Source organism: Gracilinanus agilis, chromosome 2 (assembly GCF_016433145.1).
Source record: "Gracilinanus agilis isolate LMUSP501 chromosome 2, AgileGrace, whole genome shotgun sequence".
Classification (NCBI taxonomy): Eukaryota; Metazoa; Chordata; class Mammalia; order Didelphimorphia; family Didelphidae; genus Gracilinanus; species Gracilinanus agilis.
Genome location: NC_058131.1, coordinates 645,541,552 through 645,566,222, shown reverse-complemented (window position 1 = coordinate 645,566,222; position 24,671 = coordinate 645,541,552). Strand labels below are relative to the sequence as shown.

General features: G+C 40.7%; 1 protein-coding gene across 1 annotated transcript in view; it reads left to right on the top strand.

Annotated features, from left to right (window-relative positions):
* Positions 1-2,504: 2,504 nt before the first annotated feature.
* PDLIM1 (PDZ and LIM domain 1) overlaps positions 2,505-24,671 on the top strand; it is a 46,778-nt gene continuing 24,611 nt past the window's right edge. Inside the window, exons 1-3 of the mRNA XM_044665724.1 lie at positions 2,505-2,707; positions 10,056-10,207; positions 12,457-12,541. Of these exons, the coding sequence (XP_044521659.1) occupies positions 2,612-2,707; positions 10,056-10,207; positions 12,457-12,541 (333 nt within the window). The 5' untranslated portion in view covers positions 2,505-2,611. The remainder of the gene's footprint in view (positions 2,708-10,055; positions 10,208-12,456; positions 12,542-24,671) is intronic.

Genomic DNA, 24,671 nt, shown 5'->3' with positions numbered 1-24,671 from the left:
GAGGAGAGAGGAGAGAGGAGAGGAGAGGAGTGGAGAGGGGAGGGGAGGGGAGGGGAGAGGAGAGAGGAGAGGAGAGGAGAGGGGAGGGGAGGGGAGGGGAGGGGAGGAAAGACTGAAAGAGATAGGAAACATGGCCCATGCCTTGAGTGCCACTGATGCTGGTTTTCTCCTCTCTATTTAGTTCATTTTACATAAAGAGGGAAGCCGGACCAATGGTGCAGTTAAAGAAGAGTTAACAGTGTGATTAACAGCTCGAGGGCAAACCTCCTAAGAAGACTCCTCTGTTATCCCAGGACCCCCAATCTATCAACTATGCCTGGGACTGAGGCTGTGGCTTCTGCTTTCACAGTTCCTCTGGGGGCAGAGAGGAGAACCCAAAGGAGGATGCTGTCAGACATCCTTTAGAACTGAGAATTTCGAGATGAGTGTAACTCCAGGGCGTAGAGACACAATGACAACTGGGAGTTGAGACCTGAGTTCTGAATCCATTTTTGATTTTGTAAAACATTGCCGGGGTTATGAATCTGGAGATATCTCGCCACAGTTTTGCAGTTCAGTTTAGATCACCTCTTACCAGATGTGACTCTTCCTTTTGGCTTCTCCAACACCCTGCTCCCATAGACCCAGTTGTCAGATAGAGATTGAGACTTCAGACTCTCTGTAGCATATCTAAGGCAGAAGTAGGGCATAAGTGAAAATAGGTGGGTGGAAGCCAGATAGCAGATTTTTGAAACCAAACCATGTATGTGTAAAGGTTGTGGCTGGAGCACAAAGAAGGTATGTAGTAAGTATCAGCTACCAGCCCAACACTGCTAGTCACTGTGGGTGATATACAAGCAAAAAACAAGATTATTGCCCTCATAGAATAGCAATTAATTCCTCAGTCCAGAGACACTTGAAAAAAACCAAACCATTCGAAGTGATTTTTTTTTTTTTTAAAGATCTGGATGGGATCTGAATTCCAGCCCAATTTCTTTAATTTTATTTATTTTGTGATGGGTGACCTGTAATTTCATTGATCGAGTCAGCACCTATTGAGGGAACTCCCTTGACCAATGAAGATCATTTTAAAGTTTTACTTAGAGACGCCTTAGAGATGCCTTAGAGCTGTGTTTGCAAACCTATGGTGTGCTGGAGGGGGCTGCTCCCTTCCCCCTCTGCCTAAGGACATTTTTCACATCACTGACCCCTCTGCCTAACAACCCAATGGGGGTGCTTACTTCCTCCCTTCTGGGAGATAGGAAGATGAGCTTTGCCTCTGACTGAAGGTGCAGTTTGGGTTCTCAGTCTCTAAAAGATTCACCATCATTGCCTTAGAGAGTTTCTTGGGACACTGAAAAAGGCACCTTCCTGGGGACAGCTGGTTAGCATATTGGATAGAACATCAGCTTTAAGAGTAGATTGGTCCTGGGTTCAAATGTGGCCTCAGATGTTTCCTAGCTGTGTGACCCTGACTACTGCTTTTTGGTCTTAGAATTGATACTAGAAACAAAAATAAGAGTTTAGAAAAGAAAGAAAGAAAAAGAAAAATTAAGTGACTTGAACTCAAGTTTCACAGTCAATATTTCAGAGGAGGGGACTTCAAACCAGACTCTCTTTGACTGGAAAACCAGCTTTCTCTCCACTCACTCACTTACAACAAGCTGCCTGTCCTGCTCTTCATTTTATAGATAAGGAAAGAGAAGCCTGGAAAGATGGTGTCCTGCTCAAAGTTACACAGAGAATTAGTAGCTCTGTCCAGTGCTCTTTCCAAGTTCCCGGAAATTTCCCATCCCCAAGTTTAAAATGATCTTTTCTTTCATTTGTCAAGTGCTCCGAGTTACAGCAACTCCTTCAGTCCAGGCCCCTTTCTCCAAACTCCTGAACTATTCATGCCAGGCGGGGTTGCTAAACTGAATAAGTCCTGAACTGAGGAAGCTTTGAAGTCAAGTTAGATTGTCCCTGGAATTAGAAAAAATCAGCTGTTACTATGCGTAATAGAAGTGAAGATGGGATTGAGCTCAGGTAAGATAACTGCACAGCTCTTCAAGAGTTAAAAACCAAATACCGGTGCAGCTCCACCCTTCCTCTCCCCACCCTTCCTCACCTTGCGGACCTGCAGGGATGCGGGTTTCAGCCTGCCCCAACCTCCTGCTTAGAGCCTCGGGCTCCCTGGCCAGGGTGGGGTTGGGGGATGCGGGGTTGGGAGGGGGCAGCAGGAACTAGTGGTATTCTCCTGTGTCTCCACCCTGTGCGCCCCTAAATTAACCCAATCCTCGAAAGCTCTCCTTCCTTTCCTTTATATGCCCTGCGGTGAAGGTGCCCTGGTTTGACCTGCTGGCGAGGACCTGTTTAGGGCCAGGAAGAGTCGGGGCACTGGGTCTGGGCTACGGTGAGGGCCAGGGCCAGGGCAAAGGCGAGGGCGGGGACAGGGGCGGGAGCAGACAAGCCGGGCTGGGCGGAGCCGCAGCTGTGGTGGCCTCAGCCCCTGCTCTGGCTCCGGCTCTAGCAAAGCTGGCCCGGGGACTGCGCTGAGCTGCTCTCTCGTTCGCCCGCTCCTGTTTGCTCCTCGCCAACTCCAAGAGCCGGCTTAGTCCCTTCCCCGTTGGCCACCTCACCTAGGCTGGGAAACATGAACACAGAAAAGATTGTCATCCAGGGGCCGGGACCCTGGGGTTTCCGCCTCGTGGGAGGAAAGGACTTCGAGCAGCCCCTCGCCATTTCCCGGGTAAGGTCCCGATCGGGCTGCGGTGCCTGCCCCGGGGCCGTGCGAGGGCACCGGGGTGGAGAACTGTGCTTGGGCTGATCTGAGGGACCTAGTGTGGAGAGAGGGAGCGGCACAGGCACACTCCGGGGAAACTTGCAGAGGCTGCGGCTCTTGGAGCAGTCATAGGTCTGGTTCCCAGGGCTGGGGGCTGTCAGCAGCCGGCAGCACCCTCCCTCTAGACCCTGGTCGTGGTCACCCGGAGCTCTGGCCCTGCACAGTGTCCGGGAGCCACAGATTCCTGCGGTCCAGGTGCGGCTGTTGCAATCCGACCTGGGATTGCCGGAAAACACGCGTGGGGTGAAGAGGTGTATTTGGTGCTTGCTCCTACTTTCCCTTCAAATTATGATGGGTTGGGGCTTAAATCTTCGGGAGAAAAGACTTACAGGATTATTCTTTCATCCCCTAAAACTGAGCGACTGCGAACCAGGACTGTTGTGCGTGACCGTCTTATCTGGGCTCCCAATCAATCACAACTATTTACTTCGGAGCACAAGTTGGGGTGGGGTGGGGTGTTGGTCCTCCATCGTTCATTTCCTTCCCAACTTTGCTAGCGGGAGTGAGTTGGCTGAAGTAGCCCACGCACACCTGCAATTGAAGGCTGAATAATAGAATGTACGTTTTCTTTTAACTTTTCCCACACCACATTGTTTTTGTTTGTTTCTTCATTCATTTATCACTGGCTTAGATCCTTTCCATCTTGGTCACTAGCTCAGCTTCCAAAACGGAAAAATCAACTTTCACTTTCCAGCGGGACACCATGGGCTCCAGTAAAAAAATCTGAGAGTTCAAATGCCACCTGTGATGATTACCATCACTTGCCCCCGCCCCACCCCCTCCAACCCCAAGATAGTTTCCTCACCTATAAAATGAAGGGATATGCATGCGTGTGTAGTGGACTAGATGGACGCTGAGAATATTTCTAGCTCTAAATCCTATGCATTTTGCTGCTATTGCATCCTTGAGCAAATCACTTAATTGCAGGCCTCAGTTTCCTCATCTGTAAAATGGGGAAGGGGGTTGGACTAGATGACCTCTGTAGCCTTTTTTAGCTCTTAGTTACTCATCTTATGATCTTCTAGTCATCCATTGACTTTTTGGCAATACCTCCTACCCCACCTCACCCCCATCTCTATAGTAATTAGGGGTGAGGGAAGAGGTTGTTTCTGGGATTTTCAGTGTTTACTGATTTCATCTGGGAGATTCAGCTTCAGACTGGAACAACCAGAACTGTTCCTACTTTAAATATTTTGAACCCTCAGTGACATGTTGCAGATCCTCTGGCCTGAAAGAGCACAAATGAATGCCCCTTAGATTGGGGATCTGGAATAGGAGGAGGCATATAGCAGCTGGCATCAGTTGTCACAGATGGTGGTTATTAATGCCCAACGATTTTCCTGGCATGCAATAGGATGTCTGATGTGGGAGGGGGGGAGGTAATTGAGGGTGAAGTGTATAACAGCAGTGCCTTCTCCCCACCAATACAAATCTTACATTTCTTTCTAGGCCCAATTTTGAACCACATACTTCCCTCAACACCTTCTCTTTACAGTGTATTTTACACCAAGTGTGAAGATCACCAAATATGGATTCACAAGATTTGGTGCTAAGTCCTGACCTTGTACCACATATCTGTACAATCTTTGGCAAACTTCTCCCACTCAATAGACCTCAGTTTCCTCATCTGTAAAATGAGGGGCTTGACCCAGATGATCTTAAAGTAGAAGCTTATGATTTTTCATACTCCCTGAATTTTTGTAATACTCAATATAGTCAGTATGAAAATTCACGTTTCATATTTCATATACTATATTCACCAGTAGAATGTAAACTCCTGTTATATAAGGACTATTTTTTTGTTCGTAGCCCAAGAACCGAGTACAGTGTCTTGCACTTAAGAAATTATAGGTTGATTATCTAATTTTACATTGGAAATCACTTATTGCTTACTTGCAGTTATTTTTGCACATGTTGTATTTCCTAGTATTAATCTCTAATAGGAACTTAGACAGTCTTAATATTTTTTTTTTACTGCTCTTTTATTTTGATCTTTTACATATATATCCTTCCTTCTTCCCCTTCCTAGCAGGCCATCTCTTATAACAAAGATTAAAAAAAGAAAAAGAGCTCAGCAAAGTCTGACAGTATATGTGTGTCCCATTCGATACCTTGGGTCTTCTACCTTAGAGATTGTTCTATATCATATCTGTAGTTTCCGAAGAATAGAGCTTACATGGTGTGAATCCTATGGTCCAGGAAATATGTACTAGCTGGTTAATGGATGAATAAATACTTGTTGAGTGAATGAATTATCCATGTATCTAAATGCTACTTGCATCATATCAGATTCCTGCTACTTACATATATTGTGTATAATTATCTACCACCCTTTCCTAGCTCAATGACTTATACGTGACACACAAAACATCTTTTAAGTAGAGAGTGTTCAGTTAGAAAGATCAAATGCCTTTCCTAATTATAGCACCGTCACAAAGCATGTTTAGTGCATGTGGTGTAAGAGTGACCCAGGGCAATGGAAGGACCCTAGCTGGAAGCCTAAAATCAGATTGTTAGAGCTGGGAGAAACTGTAGGCATTATTTCTTCCCTTGAGTTTTAAACCTAGAAGGTGACTTATCAATCATCCAATATTATAGGCAGTGCAGTGATACAATGAATGGAGTGATGTACTTAGAGGCAGGTAGACCCAAGTTTGAATCCTGTTTCAGGTACCCACAAGCTGTGTGACCTTGGGCAAGTCACTTAACTCTTTTATCCTTTATCTCCTTATTGGCAAAATAAAGCTAATAATAGGACTTAGCTCCCAGCATTAGAGTGCTTGATAAGATTTAAAAGTGCTTTATAAGTACTAGTAATTATTATTACCACCACCACCACCACAGCTGGGTGGTAAAGTGGATAGAATGCTGAGCCTGAAGTCAGGATAATTCATCTTCCAGAGTTCAGACACTGATTAGCTGTGTGACCCTGAGCAAGTCACATAACCCCATTTGCCTCTGTTTCCTCATCTTTAAAATGAACTGGAGAAGGAAATGGCAAACCACTCCATTATTCTTGCTAAAAAAAACCCAGATGGGGTCATGAAGGGTCAAACACAAGTAAAATGATTAAACAACAATAAAACCCCCTTTGTTTTTGCAAGTTTGGGATTTTTTTCCTTTTCTCTCTCACACCAATTTCCAGTTCTTCCTCTAAACATCTTACCTTGGACCCCTTAGAGTTCTATCTATTTAACAGCTTTTTGATGCTTTCATGGACCTAAACCTATGATTTCACCCCCTTCATACCATCTCATCTTGTACAAATTCTTTATATATATTTTCCCATCAATCCTTTACAGAGCATCTAGTAATCACTATTTCGAGTATTTTCCTAATGACACTTTTGGCTTTCCAAATCCCTAAGATGTCATCTCAGTGAATTCCTTTTTTCCATTTCAATCTCTCATTTGCCCTATACTCCTTACCAGAAGCCCTGATCCTGTCCACACCCCAGCCCAAGTGGCTGCTTGGTTTATGTTGACTGTTTTTTTTTTTTTTTTTCTTCTCCCAGCAACTGACAAAAGGGCAGGAAGAGGCGGGGCAAGAGATGTAGGAATGAGATTGGCAAGGGCAGCATGCTGCTTGACAATTTGGAAATGCAGCCATATAGTAATTTGTATTTATGGTATGTGCTCTTTGCCCTGGAACCTTGAGGGCATACTTAAAAAATGGACCCCTTTAAGGTTATAAGTCTGTTTCTGACTTTTTAAAAAGACCTTCACCATCTTGCAATAAGTGGGCTTTGTATCATATCAACTCAGAGGTCAATGGAGCTGGGCCTTTGTCTGAACATGAAAAAGTAAGAAGTTTGGGGAAAAAATGGATTGTATTTTAAAAATGCCCCCATCCTCTCATTCAGTGAAATTGGTCATCTGGGAAATATTAGCAGCTATAGCTGATCTCAGCTGCCACAAGGGGATAGAATGAAAAGGACTGGAATAGAATGAAAGGGAAGGATGCATCAGAATAGCATGTATTCAGTGAATCTATCCCAACATTTACTGGAATGAAATTCATCAAGACATTTTTGTGGTGATACTCCCAGTAGCCTGGCACCTCCACCGAAAGCAAAGGGGTCTACCCAGCACATTTGCATTCAAGGATGGCACCAATTTTTTGGTATTTTTATCTAAAGGAGATAGGAAGATGAGCTTTGCCTCTGACTGAAGAGGTCATGATCTCCTTGGCAGTCACAGATGGGAAAACCACCAAAGAATTAATACGAGGCTGTATTAGTAGAATTGGTTTCCGTGCTTTGTAGATTCTCAAAGGTCATGCCTTGCTGTGACCCTGATGTCATTAGCTGAAGAAGGGAAGGGAGAACACTGATATTTCCTGTACTTTACAAATGGAGGAACTAAAAACATGGGTTAAGTAACTGACTTGAATTTACAAATTTTTTCAGTGACAACCTCATTTTGACAACTTCCTTGATAAAGGCCAGATAAGAGTTAACCCAGAGGTTGTGTCCAGAGATTGCTTTTTGAATAATTACCCAAATGCTGTTTTCTTAAAAGGTCTGGAATTTTAACTTCCCAAGAGAAAGCCTTGGCTACCTGTCATTGGTAAACCCAATATGGGCTGACTTGCCTTTATGAAGAAATCTCATTGAGAAAGCTGTTCATGCAGGCCCTGGAACATCAGAACTGAGGGCTGATAATAAAAACCTCATGTTTAGATAGCATTTTAAAGCTTACATAGAATGTTCTAATAAGTACTCTGCCAGGTAGGTACTATAAATATTTATTATTCCCAGTTTATAGATAATGAAGGTGAGACCAAGGGACCTCAAGTGATTTGCCTAAGGTTTCTGAGCCAGGATTCAAACCTGGGTTTTCTTGATTGAAGCAGAACGTTCTTCCATTGGTGACTCTGCCACAAACTAGCAAGCCTTTGTATTTCTGGAGGCCTCAGTTTCTATTTCTGTAAAATGAAGGGATTGGACTTTATGATCTTTAGGGTTTTTTACAGTTCTATCTGGAAGCTAGTAGAAATTGGAGCCTGACCCTAGATAAAATAAACAGGCTGAGGGCAGGAAGGAGCTATTGCCCTATTCTCTCTGCCACACCTAAAAGGAGCAATTGGTACAGAAGAGGTGCTCAATAAAAGTTTGTTGAAATTACTTGCCCTTCATCCAAATGGCTAGAGCCCCTTGGACACTATTCTTAGGAGCTGGAAGGGGTAACTGCATTTGCTGCAAGCCTTTATCCTGGCCACTGCCCACAGATAAGATAATCCCAAGGGCAGATTCTCCCTTCTCTTGACTGTAATGTAATAATTGTTCACATTTCTTCAGTTTATACTTAACAAAACATTTCCAATGCAACAACTCTGTGAGGTAGGTTGTTATCCCATTTTATAGACTAGAAAACCAAGGCTCCAAGAGGATACACAGCCATAAGTTGCAGAGCCAGCTAGGATTTGAACCTAAGTTTTCATACTCCACGGCCACTCCACTTTCATGGAATTTATGATCGAATTTAGTAGAAATAACACTGTCATTCCCTCTTTTTCCTTGTACATTACTCTGATTACTCTTGTTGGGCGTTTCTCAAGTCAAGTCTTGTGGTTTCTGCCCTTTGATATATGAGGCTGTAAGCTTTCATTGTCTATGTGTATTTGGAGTTTCTAGACTGTAAACTCCCAGGGCAGAAACGATGTCATTTATTTTATGTAAATATCAATAATGTTGAAAAAATTTAGAACTTAAGTGTCAAAGACCTCAGGTTCAAGCCCCGGGTATGACACTCACTAGGACCTGTGGTCAGACAAAGTGATCTCACGGGTTGCACATAATTCTAAAGCTGCTCTGATTATAGGCAGGTCAGCATCCCTGGTCCTCAGTTTTCCCAACTGCAGAATGTTTATAACAATTTTTAACAAGTTGATTTTGAGGAAAGAACTTTGTGAAAGTTAAAGAACAGCAATAGTGTGGACTATTGTAGATTACTGGTTTCTAACATTAAACAAGGGTGAGTGGTCAACTGAAATGAAAAACATCTGATTACTTATATGTAGCCCTTTAAAGCTTACAAAAAACTTTACATACATTTTCATCTGATCCTCACTACAACCCTTTGAGAAAGGAACTATTATCCCCATTTTATAGAAAAAGAAACTGAGGCAGAGAAAAATTAGGTATTTTGTGGTCAAAATGCTAATGGGCTGTTCTAGGTGGGATCTGAATTCAACTTTGACAGACTGTCTCCCCCCCCCCCCCATCCACTAGACCATACAGCCTCATATTAGGTAGTGATCTTTTTTCTATACCTCATGGGTTTTCCCTTTTCACCATATTCCATATTTGTTAGCAGAATTAGAGCAAAAACTAGTTTGTCATTGGAATTTCTGTAAGTCCTATTTGAGCCTCATTCCTCCAAGAAAGAACAAATTAAAGGACCAGAAGTGAAAACAGAGACAACAAAGAAGGCAGGAGAGATGATACCTTTTTTCTAAGCCCTATTTACTTGGGCATATTTCCATAACATTCTCTTGTGAGATCGTAAGCTGAAAGAAAATATAGTAGGCCCCCGCTGCTAATCCCTCCTGTCGTACGGCCCACCCCCAACTTGGGCAATGTCTCCTTTGCTATAGAAAAGGAAAGGTGAGATCAGCTGGCTTCTGCATGGAATGATTCTGCTTTGACAACGGACCACTGGATGATTAAAGAGCTATTAAAAGCAGGTGCTGTGGCTTCAGATTGCTTTGATATACTTCTTATTTGGTCCTGTAATATAATTGGAGTTTATAAAACACAACACAGCAACCCTGTGAGGTTGGTTGCAATGGTGTTGCCCCATTTTACAGGTTTTTATACCCCGTATCCACTTCTCTTTCATGGAATTTACAGCCAAATTGAGTAGAAATGATACTGCCATTCCCTCCTACTTTACAATAACCTCATGAGATAGATGATGCAATTATTATCCCCATTTCATAGGTAAGGAAACCAATGCTCAGAGAAATTAAGTGACTTGCCTTAAGTTATATAACTAGGAGTGGTAGATCTAAGATGTCTTCTTGACCACAAGTCAAGTGTTCTTTTCAACCTGCCCAAACAGGAATAAACTAATTGTTCAGTGAGTTAAATTTATAATTTTAAGCAATTAAATATCTTTTTTTAATTGTCTTCTTCTTTAGGGCAAGTGACTTTCTGCTCCAACCAATGAAAATTCAATAAGGAGGGAAGATAATCTATTTGCGTATTTGAGATCTTAAGTGACTAACATACTGTGTGTCCCCTTTTCTTCAGGTTACTCCAGGCAGCAAAGCAGCATTGGCTAATGTATGTATTGGAGATTTTATCTTGGCCATTGATGGAGAAAATACCAGCAACATGACTCACTTGGAAGCCCAGAATAAAATCAAGAGCTGTGTAGATGACATAACCCTCACAGTTGGCAGGTAAAACCTAGAAACAAATAGAATTTCCATTCATTTCATGGCAATTCTGCAAGTTTTAATGCCAGTATTCCTTCAACACTTTTCCATCTCCTACTATGTGCCGGGTAAATTGTGATAAAACTCAATACAAAGATTTTTTTAAAATAACTTGGCTCTCTTCCCAGCTGTGTGACCCTGGGCAAGTCACTTGACCCCCCATTGCCCACCCTTACCAATCTTACACCTATGAGACAATGCACCCAAGTACAAGGGTTAAAAAAAAATAACTTGGCTCTTGCTTTCAAAGAACTTACATTCTAAGCAAAAAGGGTATCCTGGTGAGGAATAGGGGATAACACACATACACACAAATAAATTGCAAGATCTAGAGTGATAGGGATAGAGCAGAGAGTCAGACAAAGTGCTCTAGGAAGACAAGAAGTGGGAGAGAATATTCTCAATTGAGGAGCCTCACTTTAGACAATATAGCCTCCAAATGCCTGACTAATTGGGCTTCCATGATTCTTTCTGTTAATGATACTTGCATTTTCATGTTATAGTCTTTAGGAAATAAAATTGATATAATTCAGAAACTCTTTTTCTTCTTTTTGAGTATAATTATAGTAGCTTGTATTTCTACTTTAGTATTTCATAATTTATAAAGAGTAGTTAGAAAATTAGTACAACTATCTTCATGCCCTTTGAACAGAAAATGGATCTGAGATTTAAAAAGGTTATCACTTGCCTAGGATTATTCTTCTAGGGGACAAAAAGGAAAGGTAGTACTTAAAACCAGGCCTTCCAAGTCCAAGTTGAGAGCTATTCACACTATACTTTACTACCCTTTACTTTTATGATCCTAAAACCCATTAATTTTTTTGCCCAGGATTTATTAGATATTACCAGCAAAGCCAGAAGTTTACAGTGGAAAAGGAACAATACTGAAATAAACTCGTTCATAGAACAAATAGTCTATCTCTTTTAGCATATTCATTAAGTGCAGGCATGGTGATAAATGTACTTATAAGGTGAAGAGTGAGAAGAGCCTCATGGGAACTGCATATGGAATGGTAGTTTGCTCCGTGCTCCATTTCATCTGGGAAGGCTTCTTGGGAATGTGGAATTTTAGGAGCTGATAGAATCACAGGCTGTTAGAGCTGGAAGAGATCTTAGAGACCAAATAGTCCAATCTCCTCATTTTACAGTTGAGAAATCTCAGTCCCAGAAGAGAGGAAGCAGCTTGTCCAAGGTCACACAATAATGACTTGTGCTTTCCGATTCTCTGAATTCTTATATTATTAACATTAACTTGAAATTAGTTGTTTCATATGTGTTAGTACTGTCCCTCTCAACTAGATTTGAAGGTCTTTGAGAAGAGATTTCCCATATCTTCTACAACAGGAATGGGAAAACTTTTCTCCTACTCAGAGGCCACTGATGTAGAAATAAAAAAAAAACAAAACATCCTTTAAGTGCTTTATAAATGGAGTAACCTAATTTAGTTGTGGAGTAAAAGGGGAGGAAGAAAAGTTGTTTGAGAGAGAAGGAAATGGATTACTTCCATTTCCAACATTGAGACCAAGTATACCCCAGAGTGATCAAAGAAAGAGACGCATGTGCACAAATATTTATAGCAATTATTTTTATAGTGACAAAGAATTGGAAATTAAGGAGATACCCATCAATTGGGGAAGGGCTGGACAAGTCATTATATGAATGTCTGTATGAATGTGAAAGAATGCTATTGGGCAATAAGATATGATGAAGGGAGCAAAACAGCAGAAGAGACCTCTAAAAACAACAGAAAGAATTAAGTAATCAGTCATTACCAAGGTACATTAATATTTAAGGTATAGGAGCTTAAGTATTTAGGGAATCTTTTTACATTTTCTTTTGAGATAAATTCTTTTTTCTATTTTTTTTTTTATTTACATGTAGTAACAATTTTTGACAATTGTTTTCTGACATTTTAGGATTCATATTTCCTCCCTACCTCCCTTCCTCCCCTCCACGAGGTGGTGAATAGTCTGATATTGGTTATAATCTGCTATAGGCTATACATACTTTGCAGAGTTGTTGTGAGGATCAGATGAGATAAAGTTTACAAAGCATTTACCACATTGCCTGGCATATAGTAGGTACTATAAATGCTTATTCCCGTTCCCCCTTCCCTGTTTCTGTCTCTTTCTCTGATAACTATTTCTGCTTTACAGTTTCTAGGATCTACTTTTTACTCAACCCTGTGTTTGAAATGATTCTGTCTGTTGCAGGAGTGAATATAAAATCTGGTCTCCACTTGTGACAGAGGAAGGGAAACGCCATCCATACAAGATGAATTTAGCTTCTGAACCCCAAGTAAGTAGCAGTTCTTCATCACCACATTTTTATTCTCCAGCCTCTTTTCTCTCTTTTTAAAGCAACAGCAGAATTCAATGCAATAAACATTTATTAGGCATTTACTTTTTGTTAAACACTTTTATGTCTGGATAGTACAAAGGTGAAAACAAAATTGTCCTTGCTCTTAAGGATCTGGTATTTTATTAACCTATAATCTGATTATATTCTAGTACCCCAGGGGTACAGAGGTAAGTAATGCTCCTGGGACAGTTTCTTTTTTTTATAATTTCTTTTTTTTAAACATTTATTAATATTTATTTTTTAGAAAAGTTAACATGGTTACATAATTCATGCTCTTACTTTCCCCTTCACCCCCCCCCCCCCCGAGAACCCCCCTCCATCCCCCCATGGCTGATGTGCATTTCCACTGGTTTCTTCATGTGTCATTGATCAAGACCTATTTCCAAATTGTTAATAGTTGCATTGGTGTGGTAGTTTTGGGTCTACATCCCCAATCATGTCCACCCCAACCCATGTGTTCAAGCAGTTGTTTTTCTTCTGTGTCCACTCCTGTAGTTCTTCCTCTGAATGTGGGACAGTTTCTTACAAGAAGATCACCCAAGGGACATCTGACATTTATCTTATTCTTCCATTTAAAAGAAAGAAACCATGAGGACTCTTGCATGGTTAGACCTACGAGGGTTTAAGGGAGAACCATCTTATTTTACAACCTATTCATTTTGTGGACAAAGAAACAGAAGCCCAAAGAGGGCAAACAACTTGCCAGAGCAAGGTAGTTTCATAGCGGAGAATAGATACTGAGTCTGCTAAATCCTCAGCTTCAAATTTCTTGCCTCTGTACCTCTGTCCTAGGGATGCATGGAAAGCAGGAAAGAAGGTTATAGAATTGACCAGAAAGAGGTAGGGGAGAATGGAGGAAAAAAAGCAGACAGGCACACATACACGCATGCATGCAATGCAATGCAATGCACACATGCACACAAGCACACACACCAAGATACAGATAGATACAAGCAAAATATCAAGTTTAAGCATAGGTAATAGGGAAACCTTATTAATGCTTTAAAAAAAAAGTCCTTTTTCTGTCTTAGAATCAGTACTAAGTATTAGTTCCAAGGCAGAAGAGTGGTAAGGGCTAGGCAATTGTGGTTGAGTGACTGAGTGACTTGCCCAGGGTCACACAGCTAGGATGTGTCTGGGGCCAGATTTGAAACCAGGACTGTCCATCTCCAGGCCTGGCTTTCTATCCCCTGAGCCACCCAGCTGACCCTTATTAATCATTTTCTAGGAAAGTTAATGAATATAACACAATAAAGGATGGCCCAATATGAACTAGACTCAAATAAAAGAATTGATAACTGTTCTAGGAGAAAATAATAATGGATCACTTTTTATAGTATTTTAAGGTTTTCAAAGTGATTTTATCACAAATCACCTGTTAAGCAAATGGAAAACTGAGGCCCAGAAAAATTAAGTAATTTTCCTATGATAATAAGGGGGTAAGAGATTTTTTCAAACTCATATTTTTCCACTCCTGATTCAGGGTTTTTTTCCATGCTATGGGCCAGAGGCTCAGGACCGTACAAAATAATGAGGGTGAGATTCCTAAATATCTCATAATTTTATATATTTGAACTAGAAGGGACCTCAGAGTGAGTCATCTAGTCCAGCCTCTTTATTTTGTAGATCTGGGTAAGGTCATATAGGTAGTAAGTGGCTGCTCAGGGCCTTGATTTATGGCCTTCTGGCTCCAAACCTAGGGTCATTTCCCTGTGCCATCTGTTTCATTGTGGCTTAATTAATCTGTTGGGGAAAAATGAACATTTTAAAAGATCAATTAATCCAATCCCTAAATTAATCAATTTAGGAAAGAGTAGATTTCTTGGAAGGCAGAGTATGACATTATATCCATATTCTATAGCTAAACACTAAAATGGAAATACTTTCTGTTGAGCTTCATCTTATAAGAAATCATTCCCTTCCCCCTTCTATCCTGTCCTCTTTTTGGAGCTTGCTTCTTGTTTTTCTGGGTTCTTGCATCTGTTAGAGCAGATGTCAGCTCAGGACAGTGAGGCTCTCTGGAACAATGGCCATGCCCTCTGCCTCTAATTGCCTTTCTAATTATTATCATAATTAATTTTTTATTCATGAGCATCTTGATGGTGGAGCCTGTGTATTTATTATAGGCAAATATTTGTCCCTCTGGGGAGGTTCCGAAGGTCTTGGGTAACTTCTGGAAAGAGCTGTAGTTAATGCCAGCAAGTCAACAGAGTTAGTACAAGTTCTTTGAGTCAAGGACTCTTTTCTTGAGAGAGGAAAATTTGAAAACTAATTTACAAGCTGGTTTGGTCAAGTTAACTTTAATTATAAAATTTTGTTTCTTATTGGTGAACATCCCCACTAGTTTTTTGCAGTGACTCGAGGTATTAGCAAATGGCAAAATGCTGCCCTCTCTTATCAGCTAGGCCCTTGATATGCATGGTAACCTTGCTTTAAGCATTAAGTACATTCCAGAAAGAAATACATGAAGGAAAATGAGTATTTGGTGTCAGATCCTATTTTCCCTTTGAATAGCAATATTTAAGAAATAATTTCCTATGGGGAAAACATTAGCCCCAGCATGTAATAACAGTCACACTAGAGGATCCCCAAATTCACTTTAAGGATCACTCTCTCCATTTTCCACACAAACCCTGAATGAAAGGGTAGAGCCTCCATGGGATAGTGGATAAGAGATTTGGACCTCGGAAGAGCTAGGTTCAAATTCTACCTCTAACTCACAAATTGTGTGACTGTAGGCAAGTCACCTCACTAGTGAGGTACTAGTTCTGGAGCACTGGGAGAGAGTATTTGTTCTGGAGTTCAAAGACTTAGGTTTAAATCCTGCTTCTAATATTTACAACCTAAGTGACCTTGGACTAATTACTTCACCTCTAATTGGTAAGATAGAGGCGGTTGAATTTAAATTGCCCCTGAGATCCCCTTCAACTGTATATCTCTGCTACTATGATCTCTAAGCCTCAAAGTTCTCATCTGTAAAATGGGGATGATTACTTCCCTATGTATCTCATGAGATTGTTGTGTCAAAAGATGAAGTGTATATAAAATGTTTTGCAAACTTTAAAGCAATATCTGTGAGTTATTACATGGATACCACATAACACAGACTAGTTTATGCATTAAAGTACTCCAGGTATTCTGGCTAAAACCATATTTTTTTTTTTTTTGGATCCAGACATAAGATTTTTTTTAATGTGGGGAATTTCCACCACCTCTGAAGATGATCAATTCTACTATAAAGAGTTGCCTGAAGCACTGATAGGTTGAGACCTTGTCTTTGACCCCACAGTTGGTATGGAACAGGAGCATGACTTGGAACCCCAGTTTTGAACTCAAGACTGGACCTAGGGTCATACTGCCTTTCTTTTTTTTTTTTTTCAAACCCTTACCTTCTGTCTTAGAGTAAGTACTATGTATTGGCTCCAAGGCAGAAGACTGGTAAGGACTATGCACTGGGGGTCAAGTGACTTGCCTAAGGTCACATGGCTAAATACTGCATTTCTTTATACAAATATAAAGTTTATAGGATCATATAACTGAAGTATTCAATACTGTGCTTACTGTGCCTAAGATCTTCAGATTAAACAAAGTAACCATATGTTTTGATACTTTAAATGAGGACTCTACCTCCTCATTTGTTAAATGAGGGGGTTCAGTTCTTCCAACTCCAAATCTCGGATCCTGTAAGTATCCAAAACAGACAAAGGGATTCCATATGTTAATTTCTAGCTGGAGAGATTTCTTCTTTTAGTTCAAGGGCTCACTTGTCATGATATACCTCCCATAGTCCTTAACCCAAATCCCCTTCCAGCTATTACAAAAGAAAAAAAATGTTTAAATGAGATCAGAGTCTATACATCATAAAATAGAAGGGATAGGGACCTGTTACTTTATATATTTCTAAACCAACACCCCAGCTTATCTGAAATGAGAGTTGTTTTACTTCCTTGTCATTGTTGAGTTTCCTTGGAGACTGATAAATAGAAAGCCCAAACAATGACATCATCCCTGATGCAAAAGTTAGCCCTGGGATGTTCCTGAATTCTGGGAAGGGCAGTGAACACAAGAGTAGACAGATACTCCTTTTGTATGTGAAACAGACACATTCCTGCCATACTGGACTAATTTCACAATGTGAAATTTGATATATCAACCTCTATATCCCACTGACTTCCATTACGATCAAGAGTAGGTTCCTATGGGGGAAATGTTGGCTCCAGGACAAATGAGAGCTGTCCTTCAATCCGGAGCATCCTGCTGTGCTGCTGGGGGTCAAACCATAAAAGGGAGAGAAGGAGGAATTAGAGGAAAAGGAGGCTTGCTGTGGAGGGGATGGCACCGCTGTGTTCAGTACATGAAGCTCTGGCTGCAGAAATAAGCAAAATTCTCTACTTACTCCACTGAAGATATGTAAATGCTGGGTTAAGAAGTGAGGGGAATGGGGCAATTAGGTGGCAAAATAGATGGAGCACCAAGCCTGAAGTTGAGAGGACCTGGGTTCAGATTTGGCCTCAGATACTTCCTAGCTGTGTGACCCTGGGCAAATCACCTAACCCCAAATCCCAATTGCCTAACCTTTCCTGATCATCTGCTTTAGAATCAATATTTAGTATCAATTCTAAGGCAGAAAGTAAGGGTTAAAAAAAAAAAAAGAAAAGAAACCAGAGAAAGGCAGATCAGTGGTCCCTGCCACCCTCAACTTATAGTCTGCTAAAAATGGGCACAAATGCTCTTATCAATCACCTGAACCCATAACCCAGTAGGACCTCAATCAATAAACATGAATTAATTAAGTGCTTATCATGTACCAGGCTCTGTGCTAAGCATGGGATGATTTAAAGAAAAGTAAAGACAGTTCTTGCCCTACAATAGCTTACAATCTGTCCAAACAATAAAAGATCTAAATTCCGTATTAAAGAAAGGGAACTTTGTGACTTTCATAGGGATTTAGATTAAACTAAGCATTTCCAAGCTGTTTTTGCCAAAGAGAGATCTTTTGCATTTGCTTCAATAGAGAAGATCTTCTTTCCCTAAAACATATAAGCCTTGAGTGCTCTTTTTTTCTGGCTGCTATGTAGTAACTAAAGTGAAATTGGTTTTTAGATATGCTAAAAAAGATCCCTTTTCCTTAGGGTCAGGGTTAGGAGATTTGATTTACATTTCAGAGCATGGGATACCAAACAATCTACCTGTAGACCAGCACTATGGGGCCCATCATTATCATTCAGATCTTGCTTGGATGTGGTGTTTGGATCTCAGAACAGCACAGCACTTACCTACAGAGACCCACAAGCAAAAAGGCTCTGGGAGATCCTGGCTAAGACTGGAGCAAACACTGATGGAACAATAAGGGATCAGGATGTTATCCACTTCCCAGAATTCCCTCCCACCACCCTCTGTGTACTCTTAATCATACAGCATTGTTGGTGGCAGCACTAACTCACCTGAATACCATCTCTTCTCTGATCCTGGTATTGGCCATTTCTAGAGCTTTTCTGGGATGGGGTACAAGAGCAGAGGTGGCAGCTGTTTACCTCTGCATTCATTTGATGATGTCCTTGGGTCATCCTTATCTAGTTTAATGTGTAATGAAACTTATTTAGTGACTGAAGGAAGGCAGATTTTTGGAGTAGATTCAGAAAGTATAGTGGTAAGTTTGCAATGTTTATTGCTTATCCTGTTGTTCAATCATGTCTGATCCTTTGTGACCTCATTTGAGGTTTTCTTGGCAGAGATCCTGGAGTGGTTTGACATATCCTTCTCCAGCTCATTTTACAGATGAGAAAACCAGGGAATGCAGAATTAAATGACTTGAACAGGATCACACAGCTAGTAAGTGCCTGAGGTCATATTTGAACTGAGGAAGATGAGTCTCTATCCACTCTATCCACTGTACCACCTAACTGCCCCCTATTGCTTATCTAAGATTTTTTTTTTCCTTTTTTTATTTAGAATATTTTTCCATGGTTACATGATTCATGATCCCCCCGCTCTCTCTCCCCACCCCCACCACAATCCAACAAGCAGTTCCACTGGATTATACATGTATCATTGTTCAAAACCGATTTCCATGTTATTCATATCTGCAGTAGTGCAGTCCTTTAACATCAAAACCCCAATCATATCCCTATCGCATTACATGATCAATCACATATTTTTCTAATGCATTTCCGTTTCCATAGTTCTTTTTCTGGGTATGGACAGCATTTTTTCCCACAAGTTCCTCTGAATTGCCCTGGGTCATTGCATTGCTGCTAGTAGAAAAGTCCATTCTATTTGATTGTGCCATAATGTATCAGTATTTGTGTACAATGTTCTCCTGGTCCTGCTCCTTTCCCTCTGCATCAATTCCTGGAGGTTGTTCCAGTTCACATGGAATTCCTCTAGTTCATTATTCCTTTTAGCACAATAGTATTCCATAGTGTGATAACTTTTTTTTTTTTTAAACCCTTACCTTCCGTCTTGGAGTCAATACTGTGTATTGGCTCCAAGGTAGAAGAGTGGTAAGGGTAGGCAATGGGGGTCAAGTGACTTGCCCAGGGTCACACAGCTGGGAAGTGTCTGAGGTCAGATTTGAACCCAGGACCTCCTGTCTCTAGGCCTGGCTCTCAATCCACTGAGCTACCCAGCTGCCCCCAGTGTGATAACTTTTTAACAAACATATGATTTGAATTTGAGACCTTGGGGGCAGCTGGGTAGCTCAGTGGAGTGAGAGTCAGGCCTAGAGACAGGAGGTCCTAGGTTCAAACCCGGCCTCAGCCACTTCCCAGCTGTGTGACCCTGGGCAAGTCACTTGACCCCCATTGCCCACCCTTACCAATCTTCCACCTATGAGACAATACACCAAAGTACAAGGGTTTAAAAAAAAATAAAAAAAAAATTTGAGACCTTTTCTTAGATCACATAGACTATAGATTAGCAACTTGATCAGCTTTAAAAAAATAAAAATGCAGTCTCCAAAGCTGTGTGACCCTGGGCAAGTCACTTGACCCCCATTGCCTACCCTTACCACTCTTCTGCCTTGGAGCCAATACACTGTATTGACTCCAAGACGGAAGGTAAGGGTTTAAAAAAAAATGCAGTCTCCATTGCAACAAAAATATGAATATAGTAAACATCCTCTAGAAGAAATATTTAAAGATTAAAGACTATTAATAGTCATCATTATAGAATTTAGAGCCAGAGAGGATCCTAGAAAACTGCTAATCAAACTTAGCTCCAGAGAGAAGTGACTTTTCTTTAATCACATGGAAATTGAGTGATAGAATTGGGATTTGAAGCCAGGTCTTCTGACTCTAAATCCAAAGTATCTTTTATTTTAGCACTTAAGAGAAATAGAATACTTATGTGCTGTATAGCATATTCACAGGGGACTGATGATCATTTACTACTTAATTTAATCCAGGCAGTTTAAAGATAACCTGCAGGACTTCTTCAGGTTGCTGATAGGTTCAATGTTAGAAGCTCTCTCAGCCCCCTCAGGTTCTCAGTAGTTTAGAAAGGTTGTTGACCTTACTTTTCTATAAGCAACCAAATGAAGACCTTTTAGGACTAGGACTCCTGCCCGAGTACTCCTATTCCCACCCATCCATGTACTGGTTTTCTGCTTCTTATTGCCTGGAACATAAAAATAATAATAGAGTCAATGCAGACAGGATTTCTCCCTATGATCTCACTCTTAAATCATGACTACTGGTTTAATATATAGCTGGTAATCTGGCTGGTAATCTAACCATAGAGTCAGCTAGGAGGTACAGTGGACAGAGTCTTAGGTCTGGAGTCAGGAAGACTCATCTTCCTCAGCTCAAATCTGGCTTTAGGCACTTACTGAACTGTGTAAGTACTACCAGCTGGCCAAGTCACTTAATTCTGCCTGCCTCAGTTTCCTAATCTATAAGATGAAATAGAGAAGGAAATGGCAAACCTCTCCAGTATCTTTGCCAAGAAAAGCCCAAAAGGGATCATAAAGAGTTGGGCACAACTGAAAAACTAAACACAGCAGCAATCTAATTGTGCTGCCTGTGCTTGGCTTACCTCTCCTTTCTAATCAGTAGGCCTTCTTTAATTTATAATCATTGCCTGCTGCTTCTTCTAACAATTTTAAAGTTGCTCTTCACCACTGATATTACTTATGTCTCTTGTTTTTATTGTTACAGTTCTGCCTATCTGAACATTTTTAACAGAACCAAATAGAGCAATCTTAGTAACTTTTCTCATGGAAAGCATGAGATAGTATAAGAAGAGGAGGAGGAAAGGATTAAGTAAGAGTAGTGATATCTCTGTACCTGGCACATTGTTATTATTGTTGTTCAATCGTGGCTGACTTTGTGACTCCATTTTCTTGGCAAAGATACTGGAGTGGTTTACCATTTCCTTCTCCAGGGGATTAAGGTAATCAGAAGTTAAATGATTTGCCCAAGATCACATAGCTAGTAAGTATCTGAGGTCAAATTTGAATCCAGGTCTTTCTGACTTCATGGTCAGTGTTCTATCCATTGAGCCATCTAGTTCATCCTAGAGCATAGTAAGGGCTTAATAAATTATCTTTCTTTCTGCCCATTTGTCCATCTACCTATTGTTCTATTGATCCATCATCCATCCATTGACATATTCTAAGTATCTATCTATCTATCTATCTATCTATCTATCTATCTATCTATCTATCTATCTATCTCTTTCCTTTTCCCTCCCTTCCTTCCTCTCAACCTAGTCTCTCTCTCTCTCTCTCTCTCTCTCTCTCTCTCTCTCTCTCTCTGTCTGTCTTTGTCTCTGTGTCTGTCTCTTTCTCTTTCTCTGTTTGTCTCTGTCTCTCTCTCTCCCTTCCTTCCTTGTGTCCTTGAGCAAGTCATTCAATCTCTGTAAGCCTCAATGATCTCATCTGTAAAGTGAAGGGGATGGATTTCACCTTCTAAGGATCATTTTAGCTCTAAATCTAAGATCATTTGAACCTATGTCCAGCCAAACTGGGCTACCAGCTACTCCCTGAACTCAGTGGTCTGTTTCCTATAGCTATCCCTTTACATAAGTTGTAAATAATAAGATAACCTTGGGGTCTTTAATGTCTGACCAGGCTCTGAGCACTCCACAGGGCCTGATTCAATCATCCTCATGGCAATTAGAACAGATTGTTCTCATTTGCTCCTTTAGACTGGGGAAGTCTTCACATGCTTGGGGTAGACATCCCCTAAGTCAGTGATGGGTGTGAAGCCTGTTGGTTACCCTCAACCTGCTTTAACACATCTGCCAAGATGGTTTTACTGGAGTTTGGCCACTCTGTATGCTAGTTTCTTGGACCTCCAGATGAGATTTGGATGACAGGTAGACACCAAAGGAGGAAATTAGCCCTGAAAAGGGCTTGGTAAGCCCTCACACTAGGGATACTATTCTTCCCTGTACACTCTGTACACCCCATCACAAGAAATATTGACTTTCATCTTGCCACTAGACTTCAATGACTAGAAGAGGGAGTGAGCCAATGACTTTGTATAACTCTTTCTCACTTTAATTTGTGCACTGTGATGTGTTATGTAGAGAGGGAAAGCATGGAATCCCTGCAAAATACAGGGACAGCCACACCCAGAATTCCAGGGGACCCCCCACGGAGAACTTTGGGTGAGGGGGAAGTTGAGAAAGGTTGAGACAGTTGCTTTGTGGGGGTTGAGGTGAGGAGACTACTGCTTACTGGTCCTGACTTGGGGGTTCACCTGAGTGGCCATTGTGGCATAAGTCATCGTGATTTCTACTCAGGGGTTAGCCTGTTTATTAGGATTAATCCTTACAAATATCAATATAATAATTATTTAATGATTTAGTGATTAGATATATAGACTATCTAGCAAGAGAGCCAGTTCAGCTAGGTGCCTTCACCCCCACCTGTGGCGGGGAAGGGCAGCTTCAACCTAACAGATCAGGGTCACCTTTCCTTATCCAAAAACCTTCATTAACCCCTCTAACTTTTCCTTTTACTTTTTAATATAAGCTTTACCTTCAAAATCTGTGCCTGAGAATCATTTGGGGGAATACTCACTGCTCAAGTCTGGTCATCTAGCTTGAATCCTGTCAGCTGCCAGTTTTAAGAAGAACATCTATCTCAGTCCTCAACAGTTAGATAACTAGCTTCTACTTATTCTTCCATCAGACCTGTGGGGAATATAAATTAAAGAAAGGGAACATCATTGGGGTTCAGCCATAACAGAAACTTACCAGAAGTACCTCAGTCAGTCTCCATTTTCCAACTGAAATCTCAATTGCTTGGGGGGAGGGGTTTGAGAGTCAAGAGCGTCTTACCCCCTCCCTTTTCACTAAAGCCTGTCAATCAGTGTCTGTGAGAAAAAGGGACTAGAAGGTTTACTGACCTGGCATAATTATCTGCTTCTCCAAATATCTGTTATTATCATAATAGATGTCATTTTGGTCCTCTTCAAGCATGAAGGATAAGATAACTAACTAACTAAGTAACAAGAGTAGTTAGCATTGATATACCACATTGATGTATACAAAGTACTTTATAGACATTATCTCATTTTATCCTTACAACATCCCTATAAGATAGGTGTATTATTATTCCCATTTTATAGATAAGGGAGGTGTCAAGGGCAGGATTTGAATGCTCTTCCTCTTCTTCCTCTTTCTTTTTCTCCTCCTTCTCCACCTCCTCTTCCCACTTTCTCTTCCCTCCTCTTCCTCTTAATTTTTCCTTTCTCTTTTTTTTTCATTTTCTGTCTTAGAATTGATAATAAGTGTTCCAAGGAAGAAGAGTGGTTCCAAGGAATAATTGGTTCCAAGGAAGAAGAGTGGTAAGGACTAGGCAATGGGGGTTAAGTGACTTGCTTAGTGTCACATCACTAGGAAGTATCTGAGGCTGAACCTAGCACCTCCTGTCTCCAGTTCTGGCTTTCTATCCACCTGCAGATCTTCTTAATTCCAGGTCCAGTGCTCTATGTATTATGCCACCTAACTACCTCCACATGCCTTGAATACAGTTCCTATTCATTTCTGCTTCCTAGAATCCTTGATTCCCTCAGAGTTTAGCTTGCTACTGCTATATAGCCAGATTTCCAGCTCCCATCTACCCTGGCTATGTTGACCTGATTGATGAGAATATTTAATCTAACTGTATCTACCTCACCATGTTTCTTAGACATCTTCCTGCCATGTCAGTGTTACTTCTTCTTTCCCTTCACTTGTAGCTTTGGGAATGATATAGGAGACTGCTATTGCTTCTGGAAAGAGCATGCCGATTGATGGCCTTGTGGTTCTTCTCACCATACCTGGGATTTCTTAGTCCAAAACTCCATTGCCTGGCCACCATATTTCTACATCCTATTAGAATATAAGCTCCTTGAACATTATATACAGTAACTAAAACAATTGTGGGGATGATCAAATGTAATAGACTTTGCTATTAAGAGCAATGTAATAATCCAGGACAATCCCAAGAGACTTATGAGAAAGAATGCTATCCACATCAAGAGAAAGAACTGTGGGAGTAGAAATCCAGAAGAAAACATATGACTTATCGCTTGTTTATATAGGTATGTGATTTGGGGTTTTGGGTTTAAAAGATTACTCTATTACAAAAATGAATAATATGGATTTGAGTGATAATATATGTATAACCCAGGGGAATTGCTTGTTAACTCCAGGAGTGGGGAGAGAAGAGGGAAGAGAAACAATATAAATCATGGAAACATGGAAAAACTTTAAAAATTAAATAAAAATTTAAAAAAGAATATAAGCTCCTTGAGGGAAGGTATTTTGTATTTGTACCCTCAGTGCCTGACACAGTGGAATATATGATTTTTCTTTCATTCATTCCTTCAACCCCTTCCCTCCCCCCTCAGTAGTTAGTGTTTTCTCTTTCCTTAAATTACCTTGCATTATGTACCTTTGTATATTTTATATCCTACCAGTAGAAAAGATGGGCATTCTCTATATTCTTAGAGCCTAGCACAGTGCCTGGCACATAGTAGATACTTAATAAATATTCTGCTGAACTTCTTGGTCCCTGTCATCCCACATTCCTCTCCTGTAATATATACCCCTCAAATTTCCATCTAATTACCCT